Consider the following 21188-nt stretch of genomic DNA (forward strand, 5'->3'; position numbering starts at 1 on the left):
AATTTATTATTAAAAATAATAATAAAAAAAGCTTCACACCACATCCAAAACAAATTTTATCATTTTACTCCACCAGAAAGCTCTGCTGATAGAAGTAGAGCAAACATTGTCTACTGAATTGTTCCTGATGCTAGGAACCTCCTGAATTCTAAACTCATGTCTGACTTTGACATGTTGTGTGACTTGCTCAAAGGTCACACTTCAACCTTTGTCTTCTGCTTCCCCTTGCTTAACTCACAAGGTTATTATGCGGATTGATGTTTGTAAAGTACTTGGAGACCTTTGGATGAAAAGTAGTATAAATACTAACTAGTACTTACCCAAATTATATAATGACTGATAAAACAAACTTGATATTTGCAAATCGACCCTTTTCTAACCAAAATGTCATTCAAAACACAGAATATCCTTGTGACGGGTTGGATCACAGAAACCCCCTTGGGGCTGCTAACTGATGTGCCAAGACTACTTCTGCCCCTGCTTTTCCTGCCTTGTTGAGCCAGACATGCCAGTCTGCTCCAACGCTGACCCAGCGTCTGAACCACATGCCTCAAAGCTGCAGACTTAACTGAAAGCAACTTAAGAAGTGTTCCTGTCTTAACACCCAGATGCTCAACTCCCAATGGGGTCCAAACTCCAAATAAATCCATTTTAACCCTGCATAAAGCTTATACAGGGTAAACTCATAAACACTGATAGAGAGAGATGCACAGCTGTTTTCTCCTCTCCCCCCCCCCCCCCCCCGTATTAATACATACTCTGGGTTAGTTAATAAGTAAAATGAGATTTTATTAAATACAGACAGTAGGATTTAATTGGTTCCAAATAGTGACAGACAGAACAAAGTGAATTACCAAGGAAAACAAAATGAAACATGCAAGTCTAAGCCTAATACAGTAATATTACAGATAAAATCTCACCCTCAGAGGTGTTTCATAAGTTTCTTTCACAGACTGGACGCCTTCCTAGTCTGGGCACAATCCTTTCCCCTGGTACAGCCCTTGTTCCAGCTCAGGGGGTAGCTAGGGGGTTTGTTATGATGGCCACCCCCTTTGTTCAGGTCCACCCACTTGTATCTCTTTTGCATAAGGCAGGAATCATTTGTCCCTCTAGGCTCCCACCCCTCCTTCTCAATGGAAGAGCACCAGGTTACAGATGGATTCCAGTTCAGGTGACATGATCACATGTCACGGTAAGACCCCCAAGCCTTCAGGAAGGCCTGTCTGCAAACAGAGCGATCAACGGTCAGTTGTCCTGGTTGGTGGGAGCCATCAAGATGCCAAACCACCATTAATGGCCCACACTTTGCAGAATTACAATAGGCTCTCAGAGTTATATTTCATATTTCTAGTTTCAGATACAAGAGTAATACATTTATACAAATAGGATGACCACACTCAGATTATAAGCTTGGTAATGATACGCTTCATGCAAAAGGTCTCTTGTAAGGTATTTTAGTTACATTATATTCACTCATCAGCATACTTTCATAAATTCATATAGAGTGCAATGACACAATCTTGATACAGGTGAAATGCCACTCCCTCTTAGCAGGATTATGGCAAGACTAGGGAACTAAGAATTTTAGGAGGTCCCTGAATTCGCTTGTCATGGGATGGATGCAATGACCCCTTCCTCCCCCCCTTCTCCATTTGTCTATGAATCTGATAATCAAAAATACTGAACATATGTCTAGATCAGGGTGTTAATCTCACCCTAGGGATAGGGCAAACTCCATTTATGGTCTGTGGAAATTTAAGATTGCTTACCCCCAAAATCCAGAGTGTAACTCCCCTTGGAATCAGTGGGAGGTGGGCCATTGTGTAGTAACTAGCCTTCAAGGGCTGCATGAAGCTGACTCAGGGCATGGCTACACTTCCAGATGTAGAGCACTGAGTTAAACCCGCCTTCGGAGAGTGCAGTAGGGAAAGTGTTGCAGTCTGTCCACACTGACAGCTGCTTGTGCACTGGCGTGGCCACATTTGCGGCACTTGCAGCAGCATTGGGAGCAGTGCATTATGGGCAGCTATCCCACAGAGCACCTCTTTCCATTCTGGCACTGTGGCTTGTGGGAAGGGGGTGGGGGGGTGCAGGGCATTCTGGGTCCTGTCCCAAACCCTGTGATGCATCAGTTCGCATCCTAGCATTCCCTGTGCTTCTGTCCACATTTGGTGCCATTTTTCAATGTTTTTTGTACTGTACGCTCTGTCTTCCCTTTCGGTCTACGGGAATGGAGCCCAAACTGCTGAGTATGCTGCCGAGTCTCGCCAGGGTTTGGTGGTCGAGTTATTCCTTAGGATCCAAAGTGATAGTGAGGGTTCCGACGACGATATCGACTCGAGTAATGCATACAATACGAGTTTGCTTGTGGCATTCATGGACATGCTCACCACCGTAGAACGCCACTTTTGGGCTCAGGAAACAAGCACTGAGTGGTGGGATCACATCGTCATGCAAGTCTCGGATCATGAGCAGTGGCTGCAGAACTTTTGGGTGAGAAAAGCCACTTTCATAGGACTGTGTAAGGAGCTTGCCTCCACCCTGCAGCACAAGGACACGAGATTGAGATCTACCTTGATGGTGGAGAAGCGGATGGCTATTGCAGTCTGGAAGCTGGCAACTCCAGACAGCTGTCGCTAAACAGTTTGGAGTGAGAAAGTCGACCGTTGGAATTGTGTTTGATGCAAGTTTGCAGGGCCATTAATTGCATCCTGCTCAGAAGAACGGTGACTCTGGGTAATGTGCAGGACGTTGTGGACAGCTTTGCACAAATGGGTTTCCATAACTGCGAAGGGGCGATAGATGGCACACACATTGCAAGTCTGGCACAGCCCACTTAGCCCTGAGTATGTTAATCGGAAGGGGTATTTCTCTACGGTTCTCCAAGCGCTTGTGGATCACTGTATCAGAGGGGTAGCCGTGTTAGTCTGGTTCTGTAGAAGCAGCAAAGAGTCCTGTGGCACCTTATAGACTAACAGACGTTTTGCAGCATGAGCTTTCGTGGGTGAATACCCACTTCTTCGGATGCAAGTGGGTATTCACTTGCATCCGAAGAAGTGGGTATTCACCCACGAAAGCTCATGCTGCAAAACGTCTGTTAGTCTATAAGGTGCCACAGGATTCTTTGCTGCTTCTTGTGGATCACTGTGGACATTTCATTGACATTAATGCAGGCTGGCCTGGAAAGGTGCATGACACACATCTTTTGGAACACTGGCCTGTTCAAGAAGCTGCAGGCTGGGACTTCTTTCCCAAACCAGAAGATCACCAGAGGGGAATTTGAAATGCCCATTATGATCCTTGAAGACGCTGCTTACCCTTTAATGCCGTGGCTCATGAAACCCTACACAGGGAGCCTTGACAACAGCAAGGAGCGGCTCAACAGGCTGAGCCGGTGCAGAATGACCGTGGAGTGTGCTTTTGGCTGTGTAAAGGACCGCTGGCGCTCTCTGTATGGGAAGCTGGACCTGGCAAATGACCACATCCCTGCGGTTATATCCGCGTGCTGTACCCTCCATAACATTTGTGAAGGGGAAGGTGAAAGATTCACTCAGGCATGGAACTCGGAGGTTCAACACCTGGAGGCTGAATTTGAACAGCCAGAGAACAGGGCTATTTGAGGGGCCCAGCGTCGGGCTGCAAGGATTAGGAATGCCTTGAGGGAGCAATTTGAGGCCAAAAGCCACCAGTAATGTCTGGTGTATAGTATGTTGATGTTAAATAAAAAATAATTCAAGCAGTACATGTTTACTGCTGAAGTTTTAAAGAGAGTCAAATCACTGAACTGGTGGCAGTCACAGTTAAGCACCTGGAACATGCAGAAGAATATTTTCTTTTATTTCAGTTCATTCAAAGCTGTAAAAGCAGGAAAGCTTATTTTCTGCTTCCAATCTCTGAATTAAAGAGGTCTGTGATGATGAAATAAAATTTTTCGTTCTAAAATCTTCAAGGCTATGGGGACCAGAAACAGTTCAATTCACTGGCTACAGATAATACGTCCTTTTAATAAATTAAATTATAAAATGTTCTCAAACTTCTTATGTATCCAGAAATATTTGCATAACCTAATAAAACATTTTTTTAAATGTCTTGTGTATTTTTAATTGAATTTAAATTACCATCCAAATGCAGTTTAACATAGATCATGAGTAGAGAAATTAATAATCTAATAAATAAAAAATCCTATTTTCTAACCATACAAAAATTTAAAAATTAAGACTCTTCAATTATATTGCTTAATATACATTTCTTAAATGTGTATGGATATGGTGTATGCTCCTGGCTAGCAGGCAGAAGTACCACGTTTAGTGAAGGGAAGTCTGTGAGGCGACCTGCGACCCACACATTATAATTCACCCTTGTTATTGCAATAACGGGATGTCCCACCTGCAGTCTGTCTGTCTCTGTGCCTCTTTGACCCACCTTCAACTTCAGTAACCTCTTTTGGAAAAGGGGCGAATGATGCTCATATTCTTTGCTGTGATTGGTAAGGGTGGCTTTTGTTGATTTGACCATGAGTTTCCATTTATTGCTTGCTAACTTGTGCACTCCCTAATGTAGGGATTTAAAAAAAAAAAAAAAGAGAGAGTAGTCCTTGTACCTATAATTTCCCCTCATGGTCCCACAAGAGCCTCAACTCTAGGCTCCTCAGCCATCACCTCTCTTGGATGGAGACCTTTTTGTCTTTGTCCCTCCTAACCAGGGTTTTTCCGGTCTTCGTAGTTCCTTGCCTGCACTGAGAGTTGCTCCAGGAAGGCAGACTGCCGAACAGGCCTATTTCTGCACTTTGCTACCTCCGCAGGCTCTAAACAGTGTAATTGCCGCAGTTGAGTTACCACACAGCTCTTTCTAAGCAAGTACATTTATTCTTAAGGTAAAAGCATTAGAACATTAAAAAAAATAAACAGGCTTGCATGGATACCAATAAGCTTAACAGAGATCATCTCTCCAAGAGCTCCAGTTGGTGTCAGTCCTTTCAACCATTCCCTAAGGATTGGGGCCCTCCCCTTTGACAAATCTGATCCTGTCTGTTTTGCTAGATCAGAACAAAGACTGAGTAAGTTTAAACTTAGACTCTCTAGTCCTTCCTTTTGTCCATTGGCCTCTGGAGAATCCATTTTGAACTAATAAAAGGGAACCTCCTCAGGGGGTGGTACCTCGCTCTGGAGGTGTTACAATGTGAGGGAATTTGCCGAATTACCCCCTGCTGTTCGTAGTTCCTAAAAGGATGTGTTTACCCTCCCCCATGGAATTATATATAATCCCTGTCCCATAATGATGCATAAACTTAATATGGTAGGATCTCACAAAGAGATTGACAGACATTTTAGGCAATTACCTACAAAGTCCCTGTAATGTTCTGTTAAAGAAACTTTTGTGTGACAAATCTGGTTGAGAAAATAAGTTGTTGATTTGGGGGAGAGGGGATTGTATCTGGAGGTCATCAACTGACCAAAGAATAAAGGAGCAACCTGTTTATCTCAGAGTGTGAGTACAGGTGCAAGCCAGGACTGGGTTTACTCTGAATACATGTAATGTTAACTGTGGCTGGTCCCAGATTTAGGAAACGGCATTGGGATCTGGCATTAATTTAATTTTAATCTAATTGCAAGTATTTTTGTAAAATTGATCTGTTTTGTAGTAAAGATCTCTTCAGTGCTGTTTATACCAGTGGTTTGCAACCTATTTACCACTGTGATAAGTGTTTTATATGGGCCTGTACGACCCATATGGCCCTGAGGATGTCACATGGACTGCAGCTGTGTGCTGACTGGCCCGCAGGTTAAGAACTGCTGGTTTATACCATTTCTCTACAACGTTTAGTTGGAACCTTGCCACGTTCAGGTGGAGACTTTCGAATGGTCATTTACCAACAAAGAGGTAACCTACTAGAAACTGGCTGCTGGATGAATTACAGTTTTACACTATGAAACATGAGTTTCTTTCAGATCTTGCTCACAGTGGTAAGTGTCTGACTATCTTAGGCTCTCCTTATGCCTAAGGATCAGAAACTTCTTAGAATGAAACCTGTACTGAAGGGATTGCAAATAATTGTTTTAGGGGTTTTGTACTCCACATCTGGGCAAGCAGTGAGTGGCCTGATAACTGTGTTGATTGGGGACTCTGGCGTGGGGAAGAGTAATCTTGGGTCACGTTTCACATGGATTGAGTTGAAGTTTCCCAAGTCATAAAATATTATCATTAATTCCTCCCTCAAATATCAAGATAAACGATTAATTTTGATTTCTTCCAGTTGTGTTGATTGGGGACTCTGGAGTAGGGAAGAGTAATCTTCTGTCACGCTTCACTCGCAATGAGTTCAACCTTGAGAGTAAGAGCACCATCGGGGTGGAATTTGCCACCAGAAGCATCCAAGTGGATGGGAAGACGATAAAAGCTCAGATCTGGGACACTGCAGGGCAGGAACGATATCGTGCCATAACCTCAGCGTGAGTATTACCCAGCAGCAGCTCTCTTCTGCTCCACTTCTGCTGTTGGTGGAAACGCATGAGAAGGAACAAAACCAGTTTTACTTTCTACTCCCAGGGTTAATCTGCACACTAAATCTGCAGTCAGTGAGGCTCAGTAGAGCAGTGGTTCTCAACCTTTCCAGACCACTGTACCCCTTTCAGGAGTCCGATTCATCTTGCACACCCCAAGTTTCACCTCACTTTAAAATTACTTGCTTACAAAATCAGACTTAAAAATACAAAAGTCGCAGCATACCTATTGAAAAATTGCTTGCTTTCTCATTTTGTGTATGACATTTTAGTTTGTACTGATTTCACTAGTGCTTTTTATGTAGCCTGTTGTAAAACCTTGCAAATATCTAGATGAGTTGATGTACTGCCTGGAAGACCTCGGCATATCCCCAGGGGTATGCATATCCCTAGCTGAGAACACTGCAGTAGAGAACCACCACAACGCTACTTGTACAGTCTCTTTTCAGAGTACACAAACACTATAAAAAGAATGACTGGGGGTGGGATGGGGAGGAGTCTAGATGAATATGGTGGAAAGTATTGCTCAGTTGGAATGACACTGTATTTAAAGTAGACTAGGCCATTTTGGGATGTAAGAGTTTAACCAGTTAACCAATAGTGTTGATGCTTATCAGTTTCTGTTAATAATTAAACTCCGTCCAGGGTCCCTGTTGGCTGCTGGCCATGGGTGCCTGGGGAGCCCTGGGCGTGAGGGTGGCAGCAGGGAGCCCCGTGTAAAATATGAGGGTGCTGCAGCACCCTGTCGCCCCTAGTTCCCCAGGTGAGTGTTTAATTGTGTAACTGAATTTTAATGGGTTACACGGTTACTGTTTTTACATGTTTATATCCCTAATGCCATTAGGTAACCCCGAAAGTTCTGTCTGATTCTCTTGCTGCCTAAAACGTACTACCTTCGTGAGGGGTTTCAGTCGCATTAATAGTCTCTATTAATCAATGGGCATTATTTGATCCTTTAGTCCAGGCATGCAGGCCCAAAAAAATTCAAACGTGTCCACTGACTTGGTTTCCAATCTGAGACACCTGGGACTTAGTTTTCAGAGGTGCCAACCATCACAGATTCATTTGAAGTCAGTAGGAGCTGTGGGCGCCCTATACCTCTGGAGTCACTGAGTTAAGCACCCAAAAACTGGAAGCCAGTTTGGATAATGTTGGCTGCTAAGCATTGGGCATGTCTCTCTAGACACCTAGTTCTGAGATCCTTTCAAATAAGAGGCCTTCTCAAAAGTGAAGGATGTCTTGATGATATCTGCTGGCTTTGCTGCAGGTTGCACACTGAGATAAGTGCGTGGTTTGTCCATTCATATTAATTTACATATTTGTATTGCAATAGCTCCTAGGACCCCAAATCTGTAGGCCTCGCTATAGAAACTAGATCCTGACTACTGCAGAGAATGCTGCGCCTTGGTGGAGTGTAGGTGTATGTTACTGTTTTGAAATGGAGCGTGAGAGAAACAAGTAAACAACCTAAAGATTTAAACTTGAGTCTAATTTGGGGGGGGGATGTTCTGTTTAAAAAAGTAGACTGTTCAGATCCCAATTTCAATTTGCCTGTCACATACAGGCAGAATGCTGGCATCCCAAAACACAGGACTTTCCTCTTTTAGAGGAAGACAACTAATGTGGTTGGGAGGTGGGTTATCCAAAGCCACATTCTGATGAGCTGATTGGACCTTTCTGATGTCATCAATGGACTTTGTCACTGAATTGTGGACAAAAAGCATCCATGTCCATTGTGTTACATTGGATGGGGGTGTGGCTGAAATGTTGACTTTTGGGGTTTTGGTATTCTTTGGGGATAGGTGTGAAGAGAGGAAGTTGCAGGAGCAAAGAGCCCCTGACTAAAGGAGGGAGTGATTATTTTAAACTACCCCATCTCCCACCTCAACTGCTGTGTGTGTTTGTTTTTTTGTTTTTTCCAGCCCTATGTTGTCCCTTTTAGCCACTCAATTCACTTGCCCTGTAGAAGTCAAATGTTAAAGAAATTGAGTTGAAATTGGCTGCTGTGAAAAACTTGTTGAAAGGACAGCTCAGGTTCTGGGATAATGGGCCAAGGGGGAAAGGGTCCAAATACCCCAGAGAATCTCTTAAATTTAAAGAGAGAGAGAGATGGGGAGGGGTTAGTCAAATGTCCATATTGGTCTTTTTTTTCCTAGTAATTTATTTTCATAGTGGAAAGATCGATTACATAAACTCAGCAAAACCTTTTGAACAGAAGTCTCCTGTCTATCTTATTCTTTGAAATGATAGTGAGTTTCCCTTTATCCTGCTAATATGTCCTGCTTAAAATAGCCTTCAGATTCTTCAGTGTTTTGTTAAATACATTTCAGTTTTCTGAAAATCCCATTTTTAAAGTTGAAACTTCTTTTTATCTTTTTAAAGAAAAAACCAAACCCGTAGTGCCCTTTTTTTTTAAAATAAACATTTAAAATAGGAAAACTAACTGTAAAATGAACAGGAGTACTTGTGGCACCTTAGAGACTAACCAATTTATTTGAGCACAAGCTTTCATGGGCTAAAACCCACTTCATCGGTTGCATTCAGTGGAAAATACAGTGCGCGCACACACACGCACACACACACACACACACACACACAAAACAATGGGTGTTACCAAACACACTATAACGAGTGATCAGTTAAGGTGAACTGTAAAATGTCTGTGTAGATCCCTGAGCTGAATTCCTTCTAACGCAGTGTATTCTTCATGGTTTCAGCTATTACCGTGGTGCGGTTGGGGCCCTCCTTGTCTATGACATTGCCAAACATCTCACCTATGAGAATGTCGAGCGTTGGTTAAAGGAGCTCCGGGATCATGCAGACAACAATATTGTCATCATGCTGGTGGGAAACAAGAGTGACCTGCGCCATCTGAGAGCTGTGCCCACCGACGAGGCCCGGGCTTTTGCAGGTTTGTGGACGGTGTGTTTTATCTGTTAAGCTGGTGTTTTAACTTCAGCGTGTGGTGTGTGGCAGACTCCAGTACTGCATCTCGGACAAGGGGCAGCCTTCCATTTCAAAGTTCTGATGTGAGGGGTGATGTATTTTAAAAAAAACTACCTGGCAATGGAAAAAGTGCACTTAAAGGTCAAACAGTGTTTGGCTGAACTCTTTTGAGACCCAGAGCTAGGAAGATGTCTGGCAAACCAGTGATGATCCTGTTCCTGGGCTGCCTGATTCTTGAAGCACAGACTCTTACTCTCCCCAGGCTGACAAGGAAATAGGAACAAAGATCTGGATGGTTTTTATCAGCAGCATTTTTCAATCTTAAAGGCTCTTGAGGGATGAATAAAGAAGAACATAAAACACCAAAAAACTAAACGTTCTCTGAGTATTACATTCAGTAAAGAGCGAAATATTTGTGTTGAACAGAGACTTACCTTTGGCTGTGGAAATGGTTTAAAACCCTCCCTGCCTTGGTGTTGGCTAACACAATGTAACGGAGCAAGTCACAAATCTCAGAGACTAAATGAGTCTTTCCCCTGCGTGTCCTACTGAAACCCAGTGCAATATGGAATGAGAGGCTGCAGCTCCTACCTCGGCTGTTCCGTCATAGTTAATGATGGGGGCGGGGGCTGCAATGCAAACTTCCAATTTAAGGTCTCACATTTTGGCAGGCAGGACTGTAACATCGTATGTGCAGCATTTAAACGTTGATGGTGGCAGTGGTACATGATCTCTGTGGAGGGAAGGCACTCCCAAGGGCGGCAAGTTGTATGGGCCCGTGGTCCCCAGGCTCCAGCAAATTCAGGGCCTGGAGGGGCCCAGCTCCACCAATGTAAGGGGCCGGGTCTCTCTCCCCCAGCCCCACCTGCCGCCCCTGCACGCCTTCGCCAAGTGTCCCTGCCTGCCCTGGGCAGCTGCCCTGCCACTCCACGCTGCGCTCCCTCGCCTGCCGCTGCCGGCTACAAGGGAGTGGTGCCGGGGGCAGGCTGAGGCGGCTGCTGCACCTGTGGAGGGAGGAGGTGCATGGCACATGCCTCTTGAGGCAACTCTGGGGGTGTAGGGGGTTGGGCGTATCCTGGCTGGACTTCCTGAGCAGCAGCCTGGGTGGGGCTTGGGTGAGTGTCATGCCAGGGAGGGGCCCCCCCCTTCCCTAGAGCGCGCTGCTGCCAGTGGGGAGAGGGCTGGAGCAGCCTGCCTGCTGCACCCCAAACTCCTTATCCCAGCTCCACACCCGCTCCTGCATCCCAACCCCTGTCTCAGCCTAGAGCCAGCACCCCTCCTGCAACCACCCCCTGAGCCATACTCCATACCCCCTCCTGCACCCCAATCCCCTATCCTAGCCCAGACCCCTCCTGCACCCAGACTCCCTCCCAGAGCCTTAGGGGAGTGCGGGGTGGTGGCACTTGGACCCATTCTGGGTACCACCAAAAATTATACAAACCTGCTGCCCCGGGCACTCCTGTTTCGTTGTTTCCTGCCCTTGCTAGTGTGGTGTCTCCAGGGAATTATTGGATGTGGGGTCACAGAAGTCCTGCTTTTTCCAAGTCAGTCTCTCTGGGAGTGGAGTGAGGATGAATCTTGCAGTTACCCATCTACATGACTGTGCCTGTGCTATTGCTCAGAGGTACTTCTGTGTTGCTGGGAGCTGCAGCACACTGGTACACCTCTACCCCAATACAACGCGACCCGATATAACACGGTAAAGCAGTGCTCCAAGGGGCGGGGCTGCGCACTCCGGTGGATCAAAGCAAGTTCGATATAACACGGTTTCACCTATAACACGGTAAGATCTTATGGCTCCCGAGGACAGCGTTGTATCGGGGTAGAGGTGTAGTTCCAAACTGCTGTTGGCAACTGTAGAGCAATAATAAATAATGTGCAGGGCAGGGACCCTGTTGCCTGGCAGAAGAGGGACTGAAAGGAGGGAGATGTGCTCAGACTCTTGGGACTGGGGTGCCAGATCCATTTGAGCTAGTAGTGGAGCTTCTCCTGTCACACAGAAAACAAGACGGGGGTCCAGGCCGGCTATACCAAGAAATCTAAGCCAAGGTCTATAATTCAAAAGTGCTGCTAAAGTCTTTAACTGAATGATCTGTTTCTTTTTACAGAAAAAAATAACTTATCTTTTATTGAAACTTCGGCCCTGGATTCCACAAATGTAGAAGAAGCCTTCAAGAACATCCTCACAGGTATGGCTTTGCTTTTTGGCTTGCGTGTCTGCAGTATGACAGTATGTGGGAAAAGCTCATGAGAACCTCTAAGAAAGGCACCTATCAGCTGGGTACAAGGCTGGAGTCTTACATGATGATGGGTACAGTGGAGACAGACCATTAGGGACAGCAGTTCAACTTCTGAAGCCCTTTTGCTGGTTTATAATGCCAAGGTGACCTGGCAGGGATTTGTGTCCTTGCAGTTGCTGCCGATGGATACTAGTGAACAGAAAGGTTCTCATATTTTTAAATCCGGGCACTAAGGGCTGGATTTGGTTTTGCTTGAACTCGGGTATGCGATGTTTTCTTGGCACTGATCACCAAACTCTCTTAAAGGGACCCACCAACTGCATTTTCTCCTCTGGGGGCCCACCTTTTTATAGATATACTGAGTGTGCCGGTGCATACACATGCCACTGTCTTTAAATTTAATCTGAATTTAATTGAATCTTTCTTAATGTTTTTTAATTCAAACATGAAAGAAAACGACAATTCTGTGCTAGCCGCACTAGCACTGTACATGCTGTCATACAGGGCTGCGGAGCTCCATTTAAAAGGGGGAGTGGGGCGGCCTCTAACTTGGACTTGTCCCCGCTCAGCTCCTCCCAGCCCCCTTGCTCTTGCTCTCTCAGCACCGCCCTCTCTTGTGAATAGAGGACTCTATTAGGGCTTGTGCTCCCTGTAGTCTAAGGTCATCGCTGCTTTCTTTACGGGGGCGTGGAGGGCAGGCTACATACAACAAAACAAAGGAACACACACAACATCCTGCAGGCTGTCCTTTTCCTGGGAGAGAATTAGCCTCTCAAGATCCTTTAATGCTTGGGGGACCCAACTGAAACAGACACCAAACACGGATCCCCTCCCAGCAAGGATGGGGGCACACAGGGCCAGTCTGCTTGGGCATCAAGGCGAGAACACTCCTGCTGCCCTGCTCCCAGACCCTCTGCTTGGCTCCCCCAACCCTTTGCTCTTGTTCTCCCAGCTCTGTCCCTTTCTGCAGCTCCAGTCAGCACCTGTGTGTCTGTGGCTGGGCCATGATCACTGCTGACTGGCCACTTGCTGGCTTTGGCTGTGTGCTCCAAACTGCTGCTGCTGCCTGAATCCCGGCTCCCAGGCGGAGTGAGAGTGGGCTCCAGATGATCGCAGCAGCCAGAGCCATCTACCAGACAGCCAGCAGTCTGTGCATGCCCTGGAGGCACTTCCTCTGTGCTGTGGCTGCTGCCATCCAGATCCCACTCCTTGCGCTGCTGCCCGCTGGCCAGGGGAAGTGAGAGTGCAGCGGGGGAGTGCCTCTGGGGCACATACAACCCACCTAGACCCCTCCTGCAACCCACTGGTGGGTTGGGAAACACTGCAGTAGTGAAACAGTGGAAGTGTTGAATCTTAGACCAGTCTGCACTAGAAAAGATTTTCTAAATATAGCTATACCAGCAAACCGCCTCAGTGGAGATGCAGCAAAGGGCTCTTGCTGGTGTAGTTCACCACATGAAATCAGCTATACTGGCAGAAGCACTTCTCTGCCAGTATACATGCATCTACACTAGGGCTTTTGCTGGTATAAAAAGCCAGTAAAATATCACACCCTAACCACTGTTGTTACACAGGCTAAAGTTTCTAATGTTTAGGGCCAGGTCTACAGGAGGTGATTAATGCAGTTTAAGATGAGATTTTTAACAAAAGCACCTTCCCAATCACTTTTCACTCCCATTTTAGGATAATTCTACCGGTTCTGTAATTCAGCGTAGTTGACAAGACTTGAATTTCTAACAACAATGTTTTCATTAAAAGCATTTTGGAAAGGCGGGACAGGCCCAATTCTGTTTTCCTCGGCTGTGCTGGTGACTTTTAGGACCCCCTGCACTCTATAAAATGTCAACATTCCTGCACATTCACAAAATATTTCATGCTCTCAAGTGCTCCAGTTCCATACCAAACTGGGATTCAGGTTTGCTTTTGTAATTGGGAAGCTGGTGAAGATCCATGTCTGGGACATGAGACGTATGAAAGGGAAGCCAGAAGCAGGAATGCTAGTAAAACAATGTGAAGCTGTCCTTTACATATAAAAAGCTGTCCCTCCTTTTAATTATAAAAAACAAATATATTTGGTAGGGCTTTACCTACCATTTATTTACCTTGCTGCAATTGCAAAGCACAAATTACTCCTGGGGGAATTCTGCACAATGCAGAATTTATGCAAAATTAATGTTCTGTGCAGAATTTCACTTCCCCCGCAGAGAATTTGTGCTGTGGAGCTGCTGGATGCCACTAGGGGCTGCTGGACCCTGCAGAGCCTGGCTCCCCAGCTTGCAAATAGAGGCCACTGCGGGGGGTGGGGACTAGAGGGTTCCCAGCAGCTGCAGTTCCCAGCATACCCTGAAAGAAGGAGGTGGTGTGTGGGCCACAGCCCTGCAGTGAGTGGAGCACCCAGCCTGGCCAGGGTGGAGGCCCTGTGGAGTGTCAGCCCTGCACATCCCAATGCTGAAATTGCTACAGGGTACCCCATACAAGTCCTATCTGAGCAGCATCAGGCTGTTTCTCCCTCTGGATCTCTGGGGGTGGAGGGGGTACAGGTGTCTGGGTCAGGGTGGGGGGCACCCTGCAGCTGGATCTCTGCAGGGGGAAGGGTATGGGGGTATGGGCTGGGGGGTGTCCCATGCAGCCCCCTCCAGTATCCCCCAAATACCCCCTCTCCCAATACTCAGAGCCCTTTAGGTGTGGTGTCGTGTGTCGTCCCCCCGTCCCCTCCCCCCAAGCAGTGTCCTCTATTTGGGAACCTTTATATGGCAACACTACATGTGCAGGGTGAAAAAATGAGACTAGACTAAAAGACTGGAGGGGCAGAGTTTTCTCCCAAGATGTGCCCAGCTGGCGCATGTGATAGACCCAGACTGAGGCACCTGACAAAAGCATAACCGAGAAACAGGAACTGGGTTGTCATAGGGGTTTCTTTAACTCACTACTCCAGGGGAATCTCTTTCGTTGTCTGTATTGTTACAGACATACTTGCTGGGTGGTATTTTGAAATGAATAACCAAAATAAGTGAAACAGGGGTGATTACAGTGTTGTCTTTCACAAATAAAACCTGCTGAATTTTAAAATATTGTGTGCAGAAATTTAATTTTTTTTGGTACAAAATTCACCCAGGAGTAAAGGCCCCAAGGGACTAAGTGTGTGTAGCAGAAAGACAGTAAGGAGACAAAGGGAGTCTTGTACTAGAAGTTGCTCACCAGTGACCAGGCCTTCCTGGTTCCCATCTCTGGATCAAAGGGGTAAACATGAGAGAAGGAAATACAAACTTAAAAAAAAAAAAAATTCTACCGATCTGCACAAACTTGCCTATATTCTGGGCAGTACCATCTCTATGCAAGGGCAGGTTAGTGGGTGACCAGAGCTGGCTGAAGGCAGTGAGAACAACCTGGACAAGCCTCCACCACTGTGCCACAAAGAGTAGTGTCGGGATCTGGCTTCGTGGAACAGATATGTGGATCCTCAGCCAGGACAGTCAATAGGGAACAAACTTTGTACTAAACCCTTTGGGCTACAAGCCAAACTGTAGGAAACCTCACACACATTGATGAAAGATCATACACCAGGGGATGAAGGGCGTCTGCCATATGTTAGAATATAGTCCCCTGTCATTAAAGGAAGGACTCTAATAACCACAAGTCCTTTTCAATCATGATTCCCAAACTCTCTTTCGCCATAGCATCACACTGGGCTAATGTGATCCTTGTATGTATAAAGAAGGAAATAGCAAGCGGGTGTAGAGTCGCTCCCTATAGTCTGTTTCAACAATCGCTACCGCAAGATCTGAATCTGGTTCTAACAAAGCTGATGGGGAGCCCCCATTCAGACTATCAGACTCGTATCGCTACCATATCTTCTTCCCATTGTAACATCACCCTGGAGAGCAAGTGAGGTCCAAAACCTTACAGATTCTCTCTTCCCCCACGCTTCCAACATTAACCTTCTGGAATGCAAAGTGTGTTTGTGTCCTGCCCCAGACTCTTGTCTAAAGTAGCCTCTGACTTGTTAGTCAGGTCTGCCTCTGTCTTCCAGGCTCATTCATATCCACAGATTGTCAGGGTCCGTACATTGGTTAACAAGGCCCTTAGCTGTTACCCAAATAGGACCAAACAGTGCACAAATCTGTCTTTGTTCTGTGAGGCATCTGAGTATAAGACCACTAGTCAGCCCCTCTTTGGACAGTGGTGTCCTTCATTAGCCTATCTTCCAGAAGAGGGAAGACCTGCACCCCCAGGCTGTGCAGAAGCAGGCAGTGGTGACATCTCCTGCTGTGTTTCATGAAAACATGCTGAGCCAACATCAGCCCCAACAACAAGATGAAATGAGATGATGCTTGAATGTGAGATACTTTTACTGTGAGTGCCTGAGCATCAGCAAGGCCTAAAAGTCACCCTCCTCTAGAAAAGGCAAGATTGATCCCCAGGCTGGCTGTCTTAAGCTTTTCTTTGACCAGCTCTACTGATGCAGATCACTAAGATGGGCCTGAGCTCTAGGACCTTGTGCTATTTGATGCTAATGCTTTCCTTCCCTGGTGTCAGATGTCTAGAGGGACTGGTTTTGTGGCATCTTTCCCTAATATATAGGTGCTTCAAGGTATTGCAAGGGAATGGGCCTGAGATGTAATCTGGTGGGTTTTTAAAACCTGAATTTCTGTAGCCTTATTGAATTACACTCGGGAGCTGTGAGTAGAAGCTGATGGGCCATTTGGATGGGTTCAAGGTTCCCAGTATATCCAGCATAGACCCTGGTGGGCTGCATGTTCTAGAGCCTTTCAAAAACTCAGCAAGTTTTGATGGTCCATGGACCACAGCTTGAGAACCTCTGGCACAGAGAGTACACTTATAACGTTTGCGAATGATACCAAGCTGGGAGGGGTTGCAAATGCCTTGGAGGGTAGGATTGTAATTCAAAATGACCTGTACAAACTGGAGAAATGGTCTGAAGTAAATACGATGAAATTCAATAAGGACAAATACAAAGTCCTCCACTTAGGAAGGAACAATCAGTTGCACACATACAAAATGGGCAATGACTGCCTAGGAAGGAGTACTGCAGAAAGGGATCTGGGGGTCAGAGTGGACCACAAGCTAAATCTGAGTGAACAGTGTAATGCTGTTGCTTTTTGTTCTTTGGGTGTGTGGTTTTTTTGTTTGTTTGTTTGTTTTGCAAACATCATTCTGGGATGTATTAGCAGGAGTGTTGTAAGAAAGACACGAGAAGTAATTCTTCCACTCTACTCTGCTGATTAGGCTTCAACTGGAGTATTGTGTCCAGTTCTGGGTGCTACGTTTCAGGAAAGATGCAGACAAATTGGAGAGAGTCTGGAGAAGAGCAACAAAAATGATTAATGGTCTAGAACAGGGGTCCCCAACGCCCGGTCCGCGGCCCGGTACCGGTCTGCGGCCTCTTACAAACCGGGCCGCGAACCGACCCAGTGGCCTGCGGGAGGTCTACCCGAGCCGCGGGACGAGCGCTCCCTCCGCAGTCATGCCTGCGGGAGGTCCGCTGCTCCCGGGGCTCCGGTGGACCTCCCGCAGGCATGACTGCGGACGGTTCGCTGGTCGCGCGGCTCAGCTGGACCGCCCGCCGGCACGCCTGCGGGAGGTCCACCGGCTCCGGTTGAGTTGCCGCAGGCATGCCTGCGGGCGGTCCAGCTGAGCCGCGCGACCAGCGAACCGTCCGCAGTCATGCCTGCGGCAGCTCAACCGGAGCCGGTGGACCTCCCGCAGGCACGCCTGCGGGAGGTCTACCCGAGCCGCGGGACGAGCGCTCCCTCCGCAGGCATGACCGGTCCCTGGTCCTGAAAAGGTTGGGGACCCCTGGTCTAGAAAACCTGACCTATGAAGGAAGTTTGAAAAAACTGGGTTTGTTTAGTTCGGAGAAGACTGAGGGGACACAATAAGTTTTAAAGTGCATAAAAGGTTGTTACAATGAGGAGGGAGAAAAATTGTTCTCTTTAACCTCTGAGGATAGGACAAGATGCAATGGGCTTAAATTGCAGCAAGGACGGTTTAGGTTGGACATTAAGGAAAAACTTCTTAACTGTCAGGGTGGTTAAGCACTAGAATAAACTACGGAGGGAGGTTGTGGAATCTCCATCATTGGAGATTTTTAAGAGCACCTTAGACAAACGCCTGTCAAGGATGGTCTAGAACAGGGGTCTCAAACACGCAGCCTGCAGAGTTATTTCCTGTGGCCTGCCACAGCTCTCCTCATCTCTCTGCCCCTCAGAGCATGCCCCATCCCCGCTCCTCTGCCTACCTCACAGTGCTTCCCACCGCCAAACAGCTGTTTGGCAGTGCTTAGGACTTTCCATGAGGGAGGGGGAAGGAGCGGGAACATGGCACACTCAGGGGAGGAGGCAGGGACTTTGGGTAAGGGGTTGGAATAGAGTGGGAAGAGGTGGGGCAGAGGGTGGGGCCTCGGAAGGAGTGGAGTGGGGGTGGGGCCGGGGGCAGAGTGTGGGGGGCTTTTGTATCTTTGTCCTCATGTGGCCCTCGTGGTCATTTGAGTTTGAGACCCCTGGTCTAGAAGATAACCCCATGAGTGCAGGGGACTGGACTAGATGATCTGTGTCCCTTCCAGTCCTACAATTCTATGAATCTATAATAACACAAACAAACAAGCTTATTGCTGAAAAAGCTTTTAACCTGACTATGTTCCGTCTGAAGTGTTACAAGGCCATTAATCCTCCTGCTTCAGGGCAGAATTGATTAGTTTTGAATCAGAAAGAAATTACTTTACTTTATGATCTAGTACTGCATTATGGGACTCATTGGCTTCCACTGACCTGTGTGTTTAGATCACCGGGGGGGACAATGGCTGTTACGGCACAGCGATAACAGCGTTCTGATATTATTGTACCATTTGACCAAAGTAGAAGTGTGCAGTGACCACTGGAAAGAGTTGCTGAAGCATAAGTAGAAGTTTAACAAACATCCTGTTTAACAATAATGCTTCTAGATGGTGTGACCTTTTCTCTTTTATATAGGACATGCCCTTGAAAATAGTATCTCTGTTTAGGGAATTAATCTCCTCTTTCTGCTTATACCCCCACTAAAGGCCTATCAGCCATAGCCTCTGCAAATTGGTGTCAAGCAGCAGTTTGGAGGAGGAGTTGGCAGCAAGAGCAGATTACTTCGCTAAACAAAGATCTAGTTTTCATGATGTCCTTATTAACAGAGCATGGGCAGAAGAATACAGCTATACAACTGATGAGGAAGCTGTTAAAAAAAATAATGGCTTTCAGAGGTGTCAGTGGGTATTAACGTTCTGCCCTGTATTGGACGAAGCAAAACCAGAATTTATGACTAAACTAGAAGAGATTTGGGATTAGCTAGATAACACTGTATAAACCGTTTTGGCAAGGTAAACAGCCTCCTTTTTGGGCCAAAAGGGTCTGCTGTGGGTAAGCACCGGGGCTGGTCAGACTAGATTACCCTTGAAACTCTTCAGTACCACATTCTACAATGTCCTTTCTGTGGAATGTGCAAATACCTTGTTGAAGCAAATGTGTTTGTCTAGGCTCTCGCTAATGAGTCTGTTCTCATGTACAGAAATCTACCGCATCGTCTCACAGAAGCAGATTGCAGATCGATCTGCACACGATGAGTCTCCCGGCAACAATGTAGTTGATATCAGCGTCCCGCCAACCACCGATGGACAGAAATCCAACAAACTCCAGTGCTGTCAGAACCTGTGACCTGTAGATGCTGTTTGTGTGCCCCTCACATCTTCTGTGCTTCAGTTAGAAACTTGTGTGGGCTTCTTTCAAATATTTCCTGTGATTCAGTGACTCCCTGTGTTCCTCTTCTCCACACCCCTCCCCAGCCCCCTTCTGTCATCTTAGAGCTTTAATTGTAGGGCTAACATTCCCTTGCCTCTGAAATTCCCTTTTGAATGTGATGACGTTTGGGCTTGAAATGTAGGCACTGATCTGGTAGACATACTTGTTGTGGAACATCTGCTGCTGGATGTTATCCCGTGAAGCACTCTCCTCAAATGTATATTTTTATTTTTGTGTGGGAGAGGAGGCATGGGGACTTGGTTAGAATGGCTGAAGAAATAACTACATTTAGGTTTTCATTTGTCTCGTAGTCAGACTTTTTCACAGCCCCTTATGTTTCTGTAAACTAGAAGATACCTAGTCTACCAAATGTTCTGTTTTCTGTCCAGCTGAAGTATCACAGTGAGGTTTTTAGTGGCCGCACACACGAGTGGTGTTGAAAATAACCTTACTTATTATGTAATTCCCCTGAATGCAGAGTTAGTCCGGCTGTGCAGTTTACTGTTTCCTGCCTGGGAAATCTTCTCTACTCTTAATTTGTTTTATTTGGGATCAATGAAGTATGTCTGCATTGCATTATTTGCCACGATGGATGCCTGTTCAGCTCTGGGCAGGCACTATGAAGTGGCTTAATATTTATTCTTGGCTTTGTTAATTAACATTAATGTACAGTAAGTGCCAGCATATTAATTTTAAGGTCCTTTTGCAAGCTGTAGAACTAGGTTCATTTTATACTGTAGATCAGTGTCTGGAGGAGAAATCATCTCTAGTCCCAGAATTTTTTTGCATGCTGCTTTCTCACTAGGTCTATCCCTAAATCCGTTTGAGTGAGAGTAAAGCACTATTTTTCATGTCATGTCCATACCTGCACTTGTAAGGTTTTTTGGTTGTTGTAGAGAAACCCAATACTTTATACATTTTGTAAAGCTTATGCAGAACCATAGCATCTTGGATTTTCTTTCCATTATCGTTCACTATTGACCTGGTGCTTAATTTTTTTTCTTGACCTCTACTAAACTGTATAAAATTCCACATAATACACACTGTCCTGCTACTTCACTCTTAGCCTGTTTTCTGAATTGCAGCTTGTAACTTCCAAATGACTAATTCACATGAAATGACTGATTATCTGTCATCAGTAGGGCTAACAACTATTAAACTTGTTAAATAGGAATAATTTTATCACAAACTTGTCAGTCGCTTGCTTGCTTGTGAAAATCCTCTGTAGGGAAGGGTTCATCGGTCACCAGTTCTGGTACTGTGCATCTTAGCAGTAAACAGTGTTGTGTTGAAAGAGTACCAGGTGAAATGATCAAAACGAGGCGTTGGGAGCACCCGCTGTTCTTGGGAGGCTAACTAAAGCAACTTGCTTCCAAATTCTGAGTTCAGGCCTCACTTGACGCATCCTACCTTGCATGTCAGTGAGTTGTTGATTTTTATGTTACAAAGTGAATCTGAAACTGTACATTGTGTGCTTGGGGTGGGGGGTGGGGTGGGGGGAGTTGACATTCCAGTCTCAACTGTTTTGTATCTGGTTATGTAATAAAATTAAGGGCAGTGAACTCTGATGGCTTTTCTTTATAAGATGTCCAGCCAAATGCATTAAATTTTACAAATAGAAGGCCAGAGTTTTAAGCTAAGCAGTCACATGGTCTCAGTACTTCATAGTTTAACATAAATTATTTAAACTTAACCAGTTTTCTAGTACATTCACCACA

At 45.9% G+C, this 21188-nt stretch overlaps 1 protein-coding gene across 1 annotated transcript in view; it reads left to right on the forward strand.

The window, feature by feature from the left end:
• Window positions 1-19811, forward strand: part of RAB11B (RAB11B, member RAS oncogene family) — a 33680-nt gene extending 13869 nt beyond the window's left edge. Inside the window, exons 2-5 of the mRNA XM_044998362.1 lie at window positions 6254-6449; window positions 9218-9411; window positions 11555-11635; window positions 19241-19811. Coding sequence (XP_044854297.1) covers window positions 6254-6449; window positions 9218-9411; window positions 11555-11635; window positions 19241-19386 — 617 coding nt within the window. The 3' untranslated portion in view covers window positions 19387-19811. The remainder of the gene's footprint in view (window positions 1-6253; window positions 6450-9217; window positions 9412-11554; window positions 11636-19240) is intronic.
• Window positions 19812-21188: the final 1377 nt, after the last annotated feature.

This window comes from Mauremys mutica, chromosome 24 (genome assembly GCF_020497125.1).
Source record: "Mauremys mutica isolate MM-2020 ecotype Southern chromosome 24, ASM2049712v1, whole genome shotgun sequence".
NCBI classification, from domain to species: Eukaryota; Metazoa; Chordata; order Testudines; family Geoemydidae; genus Mauremys; species Mauremys mutica.